Genomic DNA, 17240 nt, shown 5'->3' with positions numbered 1-17240 from the left:
TGGATAAGTGTACCCAGGAATATGTAAGAATGTTGAGACATCTAGAAATCTGATTCAGAATTAAACAAAGGCCAATGAAGTTTCTACACTGTTTTCTGGCTTCTAATTAAACATTTTTTCATATCACAATAATATAAATATTTTAAAGTACTCCAGGCAGTTCTCCTTCAGTATTCCCAGTGATGTCATTAAGCCTAGTCACCCTGCAACAGCTGCAAGTTATTCCAAACATCTGTACTGAATCTTTACACTCTACAAGCCCATTTGAAATAAACTCTGTCACCCCATTAACAGCTTCAGTAATTCTCTATTACTTTTCTAACCAAGAGTTAGGAAGAAATAAGTCTAGTGTATCAGAATGAAGAATCCTGAAAATTGCTTTTCAAAACTGATTCTCTGTGGTCACGAACATAATGTTTTTATTTACCCTTCCAGATTTCGGTACTTAAAAAGTTAGTTTCTTAAATATGTAAAAGTTAGATCATTTGATCAATGCTTAAAAAGAATTTCCCTTAAGTTATTAAGTCTTATTTGGTAATAAATATAAAAGACAAAACATTCCAGGTAAAAATTATTGCATACATTTTAAACAGTTTAAATAAAGTGTAGTCAACTCAAAACTCCACTGCCTTATTCCTCTGGGTCTTGCATATTTATTGGTGGAAATTTTTCTTTGCTATTTTTTTACATTTTATGTTGTGGGATAAGCACAGAATTATTGAACCTGTGACCTACATATTCCACGGCTTACTTCAATCCTTCTATTAGGCACCCGTCCAGAGTTGAAGAAACATCTCAGATCACAGCAGATTCTCAAAAAATGTCACTTTGTTTAGCTTCATTTCAATATAACATTAATGGGAAAAAAAATCAGTTCCCAGCTGGGGCTACTGTCTGTGTGGAGTTTTCATGGTTTCCCCATGTGTCTGCACAGGTTTTCTCCAGTTTCCTCCCACATCCTTATAACTTTTGCTTCACAAACATTTATTGACTTAACCTACCATCACTATGACCGCCATCACTTACTGATTGACCAAAAATTGCATAAATTATCTTACTTGTTTTTATTGGTCTTTATTAAATGTATGTATAGCTCACATTTATTTCAATATTTAATATTAGAAGTGCTCGGGGTCTTTATTTAGAAGTTTGGTGATGTTTTCGTAGCCAGAAATATGCTGTAGGAACGCAACACTTGTTTATATCAATTAGGCTATCGTAAAACTGGTTTCCTTTATGTCATTTCACTTGAAGAATTTATGGACGACGTGAGAAATGGTACTCAACTTTTGCTTATAAATAATTAACAGATGACATGAAAAGAGACCTCTTAGGAAGCAATTTTTACGAGCCTGTTGAGCTGGGGGTTAACATTTTCAGTAAGAAGCCATTCAGTCAAATATAATCTTTTGCATTTAAACTCTACATCATTATGTTATATTACTAGAAGTCTAAAGACCAAACAATATGTTAGAAAGAATAAAGTGTTATGAATATAATTTGTGCTTATACTTTTAGAAAGAGGATTAAAAGTATTGACAACAAATGAAGTCAGAATAGCTTGATTAAAGTACTTTATTAAAAGTATCTCCTTAATGTTATAGTATATGCTAATTATTTGCTTTGCATATGTACTCATAGTGACATACATTTATGCATTAGCTGAGACATGTTCATTCTGTAAGTTTTGTACAAAACTGATGATCTTCAGTTACACAAGAACATTTAAAAATTTTACGTTTGAAATAGATAATTAAGCAATGCTGTGTGAAACTGAAAAATGAAAACTTTGATAAAAAAAGTATTTTCTAATATAGGATTGTACATATATATAAGAATACTTTTTTGGGTGTAATCTTAGTAACATCATTATGATGTTTGATATAAAATTATAGTAGATAGACCACTATGTTGCCCACTTACACATTCTTCTGTCCTATTAAGCAACAAACATTATTCTTACAGATATTTCTACCTGTCATACATATGAAATATGTAATACATATGAAATATTTGTATGTATTTATTGGAAGTAACTTTTAAGGCTAGTTAGTCTTTTTTTCATAATTTTAACTTTTATTTTAGATTCGGGGTAGATGTGCAGGTTTGTTACATTGGCATATTGTATGATGCTGAGGTTTGGGGTATGAATGATCCCATCACCCAGTAATGAGCATGGTACCCAACCAGTTAGTTTTTCAACCCTTGAGTAGACATTGCTCCAAAGGAAGATATACAAATGGCCAGTAGCATATAAAAATGTGCTCAATATCGTTAGCCATTAGTAGAAATAAAAATTAAGAAATGTATAAAATATTTAATGTTTTATTTGAAAAGAATAAATCAATTAAAATTTTAAGTAACATTTTTAATGGAAAATAGTGATATCTCCCCCAAAAAAATTAGTGAGAAGAGTAGCATTGTTTTACAGTTTTGCAGGTTTTTAATATGTGATTTAATGGAAGATAACATTAGTCTTATATATGTTTCTGTATTCAGTCTGTTGCAATATATTGTTTTAGTTGAAATATATGAAGAAAATCTACCCTCATACAGGTAAGTAGTTGCAAAGGGAAGGAGTATTTTAATGGCCTTTTCAAATAATTGTGAATTATTCTGTTTTGATACTACATAAAATCTCAGCAAGTGGTAATTTCTTTTTTTTTTTTTTTTGAGGCGGAGTCTTGCTCTGTCACCCGGGCTGGAGTGCGGTGGCCGGATCTCAGCTCACTGCAACCTCCGCCTCCCGGGTTTACGCCATTCTCCTGCCTCAGCCTCCGGAGTAGCTGGGACTACAGGCACCCGCCACCTCGCCCGGCTAGTTTTTTGTATTTTTAGTAGAGACAGGGTTTCACCGTGTTAGCCGGGATGGTCTCGATCTCCTGACCTCGTGATCAGCCCGTCTCGGCCTCCCAAAGTGCTGGGATTACAGGCTTGAGCCACCGTGCCCGGCCCGGTAATTTCTTAAAAGATTAGTTGCACTATAGAATCTAAAGCCATATCAGTGACACTTTTATCCTGTGTAACATTAAAAATCTATTGATCTGTCTTGCAGTTTGAATGATACTTGTCCCCATGCGTGATTTTGTAACATCATTCACTGCTCCTTTGGAAGATATTAGTTCACTAAGAGGCAGATCTTCCAAATAAGAACATATTTCATTATACAATATCAAAGAATAACATTCATTAATATTACCACGAATCACATGAAGAAAAAAGTCATACTCATGGTGGTAGATACGTGGTTTCCAAAATTCGAATTTTCACTCAAAATCCCAAATTTTATCATTTGCAAATACTGTCAAGTGTTTTCTTTGAAATATCAGGCTTACTTCATTTTTAAAAAGTGCTTAATGGGTTACCCATGCCTGAATAACAATATTATTGGCCATTATTTCAAGTAAAAGTGGTATTGAAAAAAGTGGGTTGTTCAGCTTGCAAATCATTCACCCAAGTGCTTTTTCTTGAGATAACCATTATACTTCAGTAGGTAGCAAAACAGTTTTTTATGTTCTTGCCATTTCATCACAGAGAATGTTAATAATTTTTACTGCTTCAGCAAGGATATTCTAAATTGAAATTGGCTTTAAAATATTTTATTCATTTACTCATTTATTAGTTGATTCATCGTTACTGTATGTGGCAGTGAAGAATACAGTGACTACTAGACTAGTTTGGTGCCACTACATAGATTTATGCTAAGGCTTAGCAGTTTGGCTTTGCTTTTTCACCAACAGAGTAAATTTCAACAAAGTGCAAAAAGGCTTGAAAATAGTTTGGCCTGAAAGAGTCTTAGAGATTCTTGCCTCCTTAGGGAAAAAACTAGTTAAAAAGCTATTATAATAGTCCTCCTGTAGCTAGTTTACATTATAAATCATTTGTGGATACCTACTATATGAAAGGTTGTAGTAGATCCTGGGGATTCAGCAATGAACAAAACAGATGAAAATGTCTCCTGTTATGGAGCTCATTTATAAAGGGTAAAGATGTATAATAGGGATTAGAGAGAAAAGTAAAACAGAGAAAGGAAACAAGGTGAGTGTGTTTGGTGGGAATGCGTATGTACAATTTAACTAAGGTGGCCCGGAAAGACCTCACTGAGAAATTGACATTTGAATGAAGATCTGAAGTAGGGGCAGGTAAAGGTGTGTGCCTCTACAAAGGCCACAGCTGAGGCTGCCCTTCTTTATCCATCTCTTTTCATCCTTCCAACTTCCAGACCTTTTTTTTCTGCTGATAACTCATATACCTTTTAACATTTAAACCAATTTAGTTTCTTCCAACTCTGCTCTCCACCACTTGCCCCTAGCACACACACAGTTAGCACTTACAAAAACAGAAACTCACCCCTTTACAAAAGGGACAGGGATGGAGTGGAGGCTTTGAATACTTGTGCTTCAGTTATTTTTCCCCTGTCATCTTTTATATTAAAGGAAATAAAAAATAGGGGTGTCTTCTTTTCCTGGTTGAACTGGTAGAGAATATCTATGGCAGTTAGTGCTAATGTTTATAAAAAGGAATAAATACAAGTGAGATCATGATGGAGAGAGACCAAATCAGTAGGGAACAAATTATAAAGAAATTTCATTTCTAGGCTAAAGAGTTTGAATTGGTCATGTGTGCCTGACATCCTTTATTTTGTTCAGCAGTGGAACAATGGCTCTCAACTATGTGGTTGAGGGAATAAACTTCAACAACAAATCTAAATTTCCTGTATCGGTTGCATTTAACTGTTGCATTTCCTCAAGGACTTCACTGTCCTCAAACTTCTTGGTCCCTTTAAAAAAAAAAAATTGTTGAACACTTATAAGTGTTGAAATACTAACTTGTCTAATCTTTATAAACAATCGGTGCAATAGGTATTGTTACTGTCCATATTTTACTAATGAGAAAATGAGGACACAGAAAGATTAAGGAACTTGTTTTATATCCTACAGCAAAAAATTAGGTGATGGAAGCAGAGTTCAAACCCAGGCAGTCTAGCTCCAGAGTCCGTCCTCTTAATCTGTCTGTGCCACTCTGGCCACTGTTTGTGAATGCAGAGTCCTGGAACTCTCTGCATCAGAATCACCAGGGATACTTGTTAAAAGTGAAAAATTCTGGCCCACCTCAAGATTTACCATGTAATAAATTGTTTTCCAAGAGTTGAGGAATGTCAGTATTTATATTATAAAATCCTGCAGGTGATTCTGATATGTATTCTTTGTTAAGAGCTTCTGTTTTAGAAGGACCTACTACTGGCACTGTGTTTGCTTCTGATCCCAGCTTCCTAAGATTAAATGCTTTCTGAAAGATACATAGTTAGTACAGAACTTAATACTATTGTACTATTCTATTATACCCCAGTTTGACTTTTAAGCTGTTACCACCTGAAATTTAAATGAAATCCTTTTTAGCACAATATTTGACTAAACAATTTAAAAATTGTATTTCCTACAAATGCATTATACCTTAAAAATGCACTTTAAAACTGAGTGGAGGTGAGGTGTGACTCACGCCTGTAATCCCAGCACTTTGGGAGGCTGAGGCAGGTGAATCACCTGAGGTCAGGAGTTTGAGACCAGCCTGGCCAACATAGTGAAACCCTGTCTCTACTAAAAATACAAAAATTAGCTGGGCATGGTGGCGGGTGCATGTAATCCCAGCTACTCAGGAGGCTGAGGCAGGAGAAACACTTGAACCCAGGAGGTGGAGTTTGCAGTGAGCCGAGATTGTGCTATTGCACTCCAGCCTGGGTGACAGAATGAGACTGCATAAAAAAACAAAGCAAAATGAAACACACACACACACGCGCGCGCGCGCGTGCTCGCACACTCAAACTGAATGGAAACTGATAACTTACTATTCTATTTATGATTAAATAAAACTACTAGGCTTTATAAAGTATACCCTATGTGATATGAAAAGTGAACTCTTCTAGATTGTGGAACAGCTTTATATAGTATCATACCTCCAACTTTAACTTTATAAAATTTATAAAAAGGAATAAATACAGGTAGGATTGCAGCTGGCAATAAAGCTCAGCTTCTAATATGAGCAAGTGTTGAGTTTGGCTATTTTGTTAACCCAAGATCCTGAGAGAAAATTTGTTCACTCAAGTACATAAAGCATATTATGGTTAAAAGTTTTTATTCCACTTTGTAGTTTGCCTTGTTAGGAGTAGTCTTTCCTAAAATGTGCTTTAGGGGCACTTTATAGTCCTCCATATTTCTTTATGTGAAGCCAACATCAAAATTGCTTTGAAAAGGATCAAGATCTGGAGTGAAGGCTGGAGGCTCATGCAAGGAGAGATAACTTTAGAAATATAAGTTACATGAAACCCCTTTTTTTCTCCCCTTCCAGAAAGTTGTAGAATGATTGATATGAAATCATGAATTGGCCAGTGTATCTCTTTGTGTTCCCTTCCCACCCTGCTGTGCTATCTACACAAACACAAGTGGCATTTGAGGTAACTTTAACTTTTTGCTTGAAGTGTTTCCTAATAACTTTTCTCAGGAAACTTGTTGACTCAATTTGCTGTAGCCATAGACCCTCCTACCTGACCCCCTGTGGTCTGCTTTGGTAGCACACCTGTAGGAGGCAATGTAATCTTCAGGAAATTCACTTCCTACCAGTAGACCTGAGTAAAGTGAATTTTCTAAAATGAAGTATCTTGTAAACATTATATATGACAAACTCCCAAATGGTTAAACTCTTTATGCATTTAGTGTTTGATCTTTTTCCTTAAGATGACTTTTTTTTGGATTGCTGCCCTGTTGGCACTCAACAAATTACAATGGCTAACAAGTTTCAGAGGCCCTAACTTATTTTCCTAAATCACGTACTTCCCAGTTTTTGAAAAGGCCCTCTATTATACCTAACAAAGTTTGAACTTTGATTAACTCAAGTGTTTTTTTGTTTGCTTGTTTTTGTTCTTTTGAGACGGAGTCTCGCTCTGTTGCCCAGGCTGGAGTGCAGTGGCGCAATCTCTGCTTACTGCAAGCTCCGCCTCCCGGGTTCATGCCATTCTCCTGCCTCAGCATCCCGAGAAACTGGGACTACAGGCGCCTGTCACCACGCCCGGCTAATTTTTAAATATTTTTATTAGAGAAGGGGTTTCACCATGTTAGCCAGGGTGGTCTTGATCTCCTGACCTCGTGATCCACCTGCCTCAGCCTCCCAAAGTGCTGGGATTACAGGCGTGAGCCACCGCGACCAGCCAACTCCAAGTTATTGAATGAAGTAATATAAAGCACATGATTGAAGACTTCCTGGTCCTATACCTGTCCAAAGCATGTAACCAACATTTTGTCTAAGAGGTTTCCCTAGGGAGATCAATCCTGACCTGGTTTAGAAACATTTTTCCTGAAACTCTCATCAAAAGAGAAGAATGATTTTGGATGCTACTATCCTGTCCTTAGGAAAGTATTTACAAGAAACCATTTTGACCAAGAAACTCAAAATTAATTCTGGTTTTTAAAAAGAGAGGCATATATCACTCTTAGATTGAACCTTATGAAATTACTGATGTTTGACTCACAAAAATGACAATTTTTTATGGTCCAACCTAATACTTTTTGGTGTGAATAAAGGGGGAGGCACGGTTAATTGGGCAGTTTGCAGCAGACATCCTCCAGAGTTTGACATGAAAAGTGTATCTTAAATCAAAACTTGAATTTGTATTTATTAGGATTTCAAGCTCATTTTTCCTCTGGTGACCTTGCCAGCATTATCAGATTTGTATTAAGTGTCAAAAGTTTCCTCTTGTCAAAGCATAAACCTTGGCTCATTCTTGGGCCATCTGTTGTACACTAATAGTTTTGATTTATTCTTCTGGCTGACATGCATACTGATGGTGCAGATGCAAGCTCTACATTTCCTTTTATTGGTCTGTAGTTTTATTGCATACATTAATGGCACAAATACAGCATTCATATTAGCTATTTGTATTAATTCTAGTTTTCGGGTGAGTAATATACCTTGCTTATGTTTATACTATGCTGAGAAGCCCTGTGTAGTAGACATTTTAATAGACTTTAAATGATTACTTTCTACTTAATTTTACCACCCCAGTTTTGTTTTTTGCAATTTTTATTTTCAGGATATGTCACAATGTGTGTCTGTATATTTTCATGATTTCAAATTCCATTGCTTTAATGAATGAACACATTTGCTTTTTGATCAGGAATTACTATAACTACTAGAAAACAACACTAGTGCAAAATGAAAATTTAGATAAATAACTCTGAAAGGCCTACTTCTAGTTGATGCTTTGGCTCTAATTTTTGAGGTTTAACATGCTCTTCAACTTCTTTGACAGCTTGAAAGATACGAAATGGAGTGATAGAAGAAAACAAAAGCTCTCTAGGACAGGGACATAGGTTAGAGAAAATTTAATACAAAGCTGTTTTTGAAATAAGGCTAGGTGCTATTTTTATTTTTGATCTGCTTCTAACAGTTTCGTATATTGGAAAACCAACCCCATCTCTGGAATCCAGTGGATATGGACCAAATATAAAATGTTAAGAGGCTGTTGTTACTATTGGTCTGCTATGCAAAACTTTTTCCCTAATAGAGGTCTGTGTTGATCCGTGTAAAAGCTGCTCAGTGTCACAAGTGCAGCCTGAGTTTTCCTTCATTTCTAGGGGAAATTATGATAGAAATACATTCCTTTCTATTAAAGATAAAGGGCTGCAACCTTGAGCCAGAGTTTTCTAATACAGTAGAAGCCATCTTATCTATATAATGGGGACTAGTAGATGGTCTGTTAATAAACAATACTGGTTAAAATTAGTTTTAAAAAGATACATATCTTTATTTCATTTGATTATGTTAATATACACTCATTGGCTAGTTTTGTATGTAGGGCCAATTTTCTTTTCTTTGAGTCCAGATCCGCTCTTCAGAGTTCCATGTTGCCTTTCTTGCATAAACCGTACTCACAATTCAGCAACCATAATTTCCAGTATTGGTTACAGTTACTTTAAATTGGAATAAGAACTTAAAGGTACTTGTTAAGCAATCTGAGGGCAGACTATTACGATTTTTATGGTTGCTTTGCAAGGAGAGAACATTTTAAAACTTATTTTTATCTTTTTGCTCTCTTTTCACACTATTAGTTTATGTAATATTTTATTACACAATTATACTGACTAATACAATTAATGAAAATAGTCTTGAAAAAAGATACAACTCAATAGTCGTGAAAGTTCCCTGTGCTGGGGGCACCAGTCAGTGAATTTTATAGGGGGAATGGGAAGGGTCATTTAATCAGTTTGTACTCTACATGGCTATGTAGAATCAACATTTGATAACTCTCAGTAGGGCCTGAATTCTGTTGTGAGTTACTGTAATTAATTTCAGCAGAGCAAAATGTGATCCTTTTCTTTTGATAAGCCAGTCTCCAATGCTTTTGTTTTCTTAAAAAGAGAAGAAACGTAACTTTGAATGCTGTGTTATGCACTCATATTTTGTTGGTTTCTAACAAATTGCTTGGAAGAGGGAATTGGGAGAACTGTATGAAAGTAGTGTATTTTCTCATGTACAATACTGCATAACATTAGAAAACTGATGCTTTATTTTCATGGGGAAATGTTTTGGTGTTTCTCCCCGCCCCCTCCCCTTCATGTTTCTCTAACTTTTTCTGGGAATAAGAGTAACAATACATTGATCATAATATTTGTCCACATGATTTCATTCCAGAGGAAATCCTGTGGTGTCTAAGCCCTACGGAAAGCTTGATGAAGACATTTCAGGAGTCCGTTCGAAGATGTCTTAAAATTAGTGACATAGTTTTGAGTGACAGTGCCAAAATATATTTCTTTCTATGGCAACATTCTTTTTCTACTATCCTTTTTATTTTTAAGTAGTTTCATTTTTGTCACAGTTGAGTTATTTTAAAGGATTTAATTGGAGGGAAAGAAGTACAAATTTATCAAATTGTACCTCCGGGATTGAATTTCCTCCACTAGTTCCTTAATAAGTATTTAAGTAAAAGGGGGTGTGATATCAAGAAGACTAAATTACAAATACGGTTTCTATGCTGTTAAAAAATAACAATGCTGTTCTTGATTAACTATTATGGAGATTCCTCTTGACCAAATTCCTTTGGAACTGTTTCACAAATTTGTAATTTAACTAGTAATTTGGTTTAGGTTTAGGTTTGAGTGACAGAAAATACAAAATAATAATGTCTTAGATAAGTTAGAAGTTTATTTCTCTTTCATGTATAAGTTTCAGAGATCTAATGATAGCTACTTAATCATCAGGATCCCTGTCTCCTTCTGTCTTCTTGCCCCATAATTCTCAATTTGCAGCTTCTGTCTCATGGAACAAAGATGGCTACTCCAGCTTTAGCAGTCATATCTGCCTTCTAGCTAGCAAGAAGGAGAAAGGGAAGGAGGAAGAAAGCCTTCCACCATTACCACCTTGAAGAAGTTGCCATTTCTTCTTACGGTCCATTTACCAGACTGTGTAGCCTTATTTGATTGCAAAGGAGGCTAGGAAATATAGTCTTTATTCTGGGTGGCATTGTGCCCAACTCAATATCACAAGTCCTGTTGCTATTTTAATATTATAGAAGAAGGAGAGCATATATTGAGTTTAAAAAAATGGCTGTTTCTGCCACAATTCAGTTTTCCCAACAAAATAAAAACTTGGATTTATATTCTTTAAAAGAAAATATCCTCTGTGGCACAATGCTGAATACATGACAGGGTACTGTGCTGAGTAATGTTTTTTAAATGAGCAGTAAGAAGCCAGTAAATATTTATTGAGTGATTACAGCTCCTTTGTTTCTGAAAATGTGGCTCACAGTATTAATGATCTAAAAAAGAGTAAGATGAACACAGAGAAACTAATATTCGGGATTCATTGTTGTGAGGTTCAAGAAACATTTATTTTGAGGAAGTGGAGGTAAATATTCAATGAAGTAACTACATTGTCCCAGATACATAGATAAGATAGATAGATAAAATATATGTGATATATGATATATAGACACTTATTTTTATTATAAGATATGTACTGTTAGAGTTGGTAGTATACCAGCTTTGGTTCCCTGCAGTCTAATTTTTGGGCCTCTTGGTAAACAAGTACTTAAAACTGTTACTCCAGTTTGCAAAGCTTTAATAATTAGAGACAAGGCAGGTTAACTTTAATAATTCATATGCATGCAAGATGTGATTCTTTTTTTCATAAATCATACATGGTTTTTAGCTTTCTGCTGCAAAAGTAACTAGTTTGTTAGAAAGTTAGTGAAAAGAGAAAGTAGGAGACATTGTGTTCAGAAGATCATGTTTAAAAACAACAATTAGTATGGCATCTATATCTTAGCAGGAAACTCAGAATTAAGTCTGAGCCTGACCTTAACCCATGACCAGTGGAATCTAAGTGTGTTTATTTTTACAATGGCCTTAATTTGGGGCTTGCAAGTTTTTTGGTTTGTTTTCACATTCAATTTAGAGACCCTGAAGCAGTATTTTAATGATAGGAATTAAGCTGTGTATAACTTTCATGGCTTGAAGATCAGCAAATTCTGTTTTTTCTTGGTTATAATGTTATCTTACCCAGAAATGTGTGATCTTTGTGTCTAACAATGCACTTAAAAAAAAACAAAACAAAAAATTCCCTTGCTGCAATGCTGGAATTCTAACAGAACTTGACTCATCTTCTCTCTCCTCCCCGATTTTTAAAAACATGTTCTCTTGGAAATGTTGCCTTGAATTACACAAAATACAAGCAGTTCCTGGAAATGTTTTCTACACAGTTCTGTTCATGTATATCAATTTCAATTTGTTTTTCACTTTTTAGATTTTTTTCTTAATTTTGCTGATAATCGCACTTCATAATCATATCAACTTTGAACTTTGAAGTTCTGTTGAATTTTTATTGCTCTCAGCTGTATCAGATCCTACTTTTTGATGAGTTATTTCATATAGTAAGTTTGTTGCATGAATGATGAAACAGTGAACACAGGAACAAAAAAGAAAGCAAAATGGGTCAAACTTAGGTTGAGTTTTATCTCCAGTTTAACCATGCTCCCTTAAATGGAAATGCTAATGTGCTTTTTTTTCTTTTTTCTGTGACAGTTCATATGTTTTTCCTATGTTTTCATATGTTTCTTCTAGAAAGAAGAGGAGTTATTGAAAACAGTAGTTAATATCAAAGTCATAAGCCATTTATAATCAGCCTTAGAATGCCTACAGATTTATATACATTTTCAAAACACTTATACTCTGCCTTTTCTGAAGCCAAACTTCTCTTGGCTCATTCTTACTTTTAGTGCTTGTGTGCTGGAAATTAGAAACCTCAGATGCCATACACAATGTAGGACTATACAATTGTGCTAGGCATGTATTTGTAATTTTTTAACTCTTTGTTCTGCCCGCCTTGGCCTCCCAAAGTGCTGGGATTACAGGGGTGAGCCACCACACCCAGCCACTATGCTTTTTAAGGGCAAAAACTGTACATCTTCTTTAGCATGCACCTGTCACTTGCAAATAAATGTCTAATGCTCTGGTCACTTCAAAGGGAGAAGAGGAGGCTAAGCAGGCAAGGCTTTTGGGCTTGGCCCTGCTTCAGTCAGAATCTTTCTTCTACATGTTGGTAGTTCCTTTCTTCTACAAGTAGAAAATTCCCAGGATAAGAATTCTGATGGGAAAAAGAGTTTATTGCCTTTAAAAAAAAAGTTTGAAAATGTTGTTTAGTGGATAGATACTTTCAGTATCTTGTGACATTATCTAGTCTAGCCCCCATCATTTTACAGGACTGGAAACTGAAACACAGAAAGGATAGGTAGTCTTGTCCAGATTATACAGCTATTTAGTGGCAGGATTAGAATTAAAATCCCGTGTCCTGACTGCTTGATCAGTATTCTTTATAGTGTTCTACAGCATATGTGTTGTAGAAACCTAAGAGTTTTCCAAGATCACTGCATAGTGCCTGACAATGGTAGACACTCTGTAAATGTATATTACATTAATGAATGAATGATTCTATGATGGTGTGTAATTATGTCTAAGCCAACTTCAAATAAAAACTATAATTTTTCATCATCTCAATGAAATATTGGCCTCTTAGAAACCCTGAATTTGACCTGTTCTAGGACTAAGCCAGTTGTTATATATAACAGATTGTTCTTTGTTAATTTTAGGATCACCTGCTGTTACCAGCTACCACCCATAACAAGACCACAAGACCAAAAATGTCAATTGTGTTACCAGCAATAAACATAAATGGTAAGTTGAAATTCTGGTTTATGAACAACATGAGATTTCTTTGTTTAACCAATATTCTCTTCATTAGTTCAAAGACATTTAAAATGTTCAGTTAAATGAGTGTATATCCATACATTATTTCTGAAACATTTCTCCACTGTTTTCACAAAAATATTATTTTTAAAATCCATTATTCTTTTTTTAAAAATTACTACATCCCTAAAAGAAAAAGTATCTCTCTTTTACTTACAGAATTGGAAAAGCTAGCGTCTTGACTGCTCTACAGACTTGCGTCTGGGACCTTTCTAGTCATAAATGTAGTGTAAGAAGCCGCTGCTGTGTTCTGACAGTAAATTTGTGAATTAGATTTTTGGAACTCAAAGCAGTTTCCTGTGTTACCTAAATGTTGATACCATCCTAGACCTTGCCACAGAAGCCTGGCTTATTTATGTTTAATTGATAATACTGACGAGTTTGATATTGATAGTATTACTGTTGTATTTTTTTCTACTACTAGCACTGGACATTAAGCAAAATACAAATAATAATATAATGCACAGATGTTAAGGCATAGTATACCTGCTTATAGTTTAGAAGGAAAAAAAGACAAGCCCAAAAATCACTGTACTCCAAAGAGAAAGTCACATAAGTAATATGTGAGGTACTAAGAAATCTAGTGAAGCAAATATTACTTCCAGCTTGATTCTTCATGGAGAAGAGAAATAACTCACTCCCATTACCAGCTGTGGATTATAAATGAGCACAGTGTGTGTTATTGACTAATTGCTTTCTCTGACACATTGTATTGAAAATCGGAGAGTTGGCCATCTTTTTCAAGTTCGTGTATCTCACATAATGGAGGTACTAGTACATTTTCTGTCTGGTAGCAAAAACCTCATAGTATATGAAGAGGATGAAAACAAAAAGCCCTTTGAACTAACCTGCAGTTGAACCAGTTCACATTTTGATTGATAAATAATAATTAAACCTTCAAATACAATTATAAAACAAAACACTAGAATTTTGGGGAGATTCCAGATAAGTTTCAATAAAATTTAGTCTTTAGGGGAAAAGTAATATTCATCATACATTTTAAGACCATAGAGGACTATAGAATTTCATGAGCTGTATGTAGACAGCTTATTAGAAATGCTTAGGAAGTAACTTTATAGACATAAACATAAATGGGTTTTTTGTTAAAGCATAAAAAATTACAATATTTACTTAGCCTTACAAAGACATTCAGAACAAGTTTAAGAAAAATGATAACATTGAGAAGAACATCTCTTTCTTCAATAAAGACATACCTCTCAAGTTACTCATGGAATAATCGTATTACTACCTGAAGAAGAATATATTCCAAAGTGCATTTTATTACATTCCAAAGAATGTATTTAGGAAGTCTCACTTATTCTTAATCTATAGGTACCTAAGTTTCTCTGCCTAAACTATAATAGACCAAAGGGTCAGCTTATGCTCAGAAAGGCTATTTTCTGAGTTTTATCAAGGCAGAATTCACTGAATTTTGTTCTTCTGATATTGGGTTCTTATGCAAGAGAATGAATGCCTGGTCTTATTTTATAACAGTGAGTTATCTATTTATATTAAGCCAAAACCAACAAGATGCTGTTTGACTATGTTTATCTTGGCAAGGTGACTGATTTTTGAAGAGGAGCCTTTCATGGATTTGGAAAATCCAGTCATTAGAGGAACATTGTCTTTTTAATCTGTTTCAGACTCCTTGTAAATAGTCTTTTTTTAAAAAAAACTTCCCTTTTTAGGATAAGCTCCTATTAAAAAATTAAGATTCAAATTCAAGAAATATTGATTGAATATATACCATGTTTTAAGTACCATGCTACATCCTCAGCCTTTTCTCTGAACAGTCTCTTTACTTCTTAAATTAGAGCCTGATTTTTTTCCCCTTCCTCATGTACCTCAAAGTCTGCAGCATGGTAGGTGGTATCCTTGCTTCCCACTACAACTTTCAAATTATTTCTTCTTCTTTCTCCTTCAGTCCCCTTAACATCTTGCAAATCTGTCACATCACACTTTACTCCTGTTACCCTTATTTGTTGCTATCATCTACTCCACTGACGACTCTTCCACTGCCTCTGTCATCCTGCTGTCTAACTTCAGCATCCGCATAGAGGAGTCATTAGTACTCTAGCCTTTTTTGATCCAGTCATCTTTTATTCCGTGCCACCTCAGCCTCCCATCCACATGGTCGTAATCTAGACCTTATCATCATCAATAGCAGCACTCCCTTTGAAATCTCCTTTTCAGGCATCCCACTCTATGACTGTTACTTGCTCTCTTACTTCAAAACTCACACTCCAACTACTGTCTTACCTCACAAGTCTAAAGTCCTTTGACCCTGCCACTTCTTTTCTGTGTCCATCACATCCTTAATGGCCATACATTCCTCCTTACCCAGCTTAAATTCCATGGTCCTGTACTGTCACCACTCTCTTGTGAACACCCCTTACTTCCTGGCTCCTTTCTTCTTAGGTTCCACTTTCTTGGGAAAACTGCTCTCTAGGTAAACCCGGCTCTCCTCTCTATGCCTGGTCTCAAGCAGCTGAAAATTGCTAGAAAGTATCATTCAGTGAGAACAAGTAGATTCACTTCAAATTTATGACCATTAATTTCAAAGGGAGATTTAATATTGCCAGTCATTGCTAGTAAATTCACTTTCCCTCTCTGAAAAAAAGAATTTCTCACCTTCTGTTGTCGAAACTCCAACATCCTCTCTCCCCACCCCATCAGCTGATGAACTCACCAAATACTACACTGAGAAAATAGATGTCATCATGCAAGAGCTACGTCATGTTTCCACTACCACTGGCCCAGCTGCATCTATACCCACAAACTCTGCCTTCCCTCTTATTGCACTGAAAGAAAAGTCTCTTCCATTGGGTTCTAAATCCCTGCTTAGCTACTTGCTAGATATGCATCATTAGGCAAGTTAATTAACTTTTCTGTACCTCAGCTTCCTCATCTGTAAAATAAGATATTAGTAATACCTTCTTCTAAGAGTTGATGTGAAATGAATAAAAAAGCTTTAAATAGTGCCTATTTTGGGGTTAGCTGCTGTTTTACTGCAATAATCATCATTGCCATTGTGCTTAAAATATCATCGCCAACTTGTAAGGTAATTTCTTCCTTTTGGACCCTGACTCCTAGCACCTCTCACAATGCTCAAAGACTTTACTCTGCATTTATACCATTCCTTTTTTATACAGTTCCTTCTTCTCTACTGGGTCATTCCCATCAGCATACAAATGTCCTTTTTTTTTTCCTCAAGGGAGGGAGGGACTCACTCTCTTGCTCAGGCTGAGGTACAGCGGCGTGACCCATGGCTCACTCCAGCCTCCACCTCCTGGGCTCAAGCAATTGTCCCACCTCAGCCTCCCGAGTAGCTCCTGAACACAGGCACATTCCACCCCCAGCTAATTTTTAAATTATTTGTAGAGACAGAGTCTCCCTGTGTTGCCCAGGCTGGTCTTGAACTCCTAGAGTCAAGTGATCCTCCTGCCTCGGCCTCCCAAGGTGCTATGATTACAGACATGAGCCACTGCACACAGCCCAAAATGTCTTAATATTACTATTACCTCTGGTATAGAGAGACTTCTTTGACTTCACATCGTATTTCTCTGTTACCCTTTAGGGCAGAACTCTCAAGACTCACTCACATTCACTGCTTCTACTTCCTTATCTCCGATTTTGTCTTCTTTTCACCCTTACCAAGCTTTTGCCATTTCACTCCATAAAATGCCATTGCCCTTCCACTCCACTGAAATGCTCTTGCAAAGGGAAGTCAATGACAAATATCTCGCCAAGTCAAAGGTCACGTCTCCATTGTCATCTTACTTGACCTCTTACATAGCTAATAGTTAGCTGTGTAAAATACTGTTAGTATTTATATAGGGAATCCTTTCCCCATTTCTTGTTTTTGTCAGGTTTGTCAAAGATCAGATGGTTGTTTTTACACAGCTAACTATTCCCTCTTTTTTTAGTCCACCCAATTCTTATTTTTTT

General features: G+C 35.7%; 1 protein-coding gene across 1 annotated transcript in view; it reads left to right on the top strand.

The window, feature by feature from the left end:
* ATF6 (activating transcription factor 6) overlaps positions 1 to 17240 on the top strand; it is a 208030-nt gene that overhangs the window by 144680 nt on the left and 46110 nt on the right. The window contains exon 15 of the mRNA XM_011952980.1: positions 13136 to 13220. Within this exon, the coding sequence (XP_011808370.1) occupies positions 13136 to 13220 (85 nt within the window). The remainder of the gene's footprint in view (positions 1 to 13135; positions 13221 to 17240) is intronic.

Source organism: Colobus angolensis, unplaced genomic scaffold, assembly GCF_000951035.1.
Source record: "Colobus angolensis palliatus isolate OR3802 unplaced genomic scaffold, Cang.pa_1.0 Scaffold354, whole genome shotgun sequence".
NCBI lineage: Eukaryota > Metazoa > Chordata > Mammalia > Primates > Cercopithecidae > Colobus > Colobus angolensis.
This window is presented reverse-complemented; position numbering and strand designations above follow the sequence as displayed.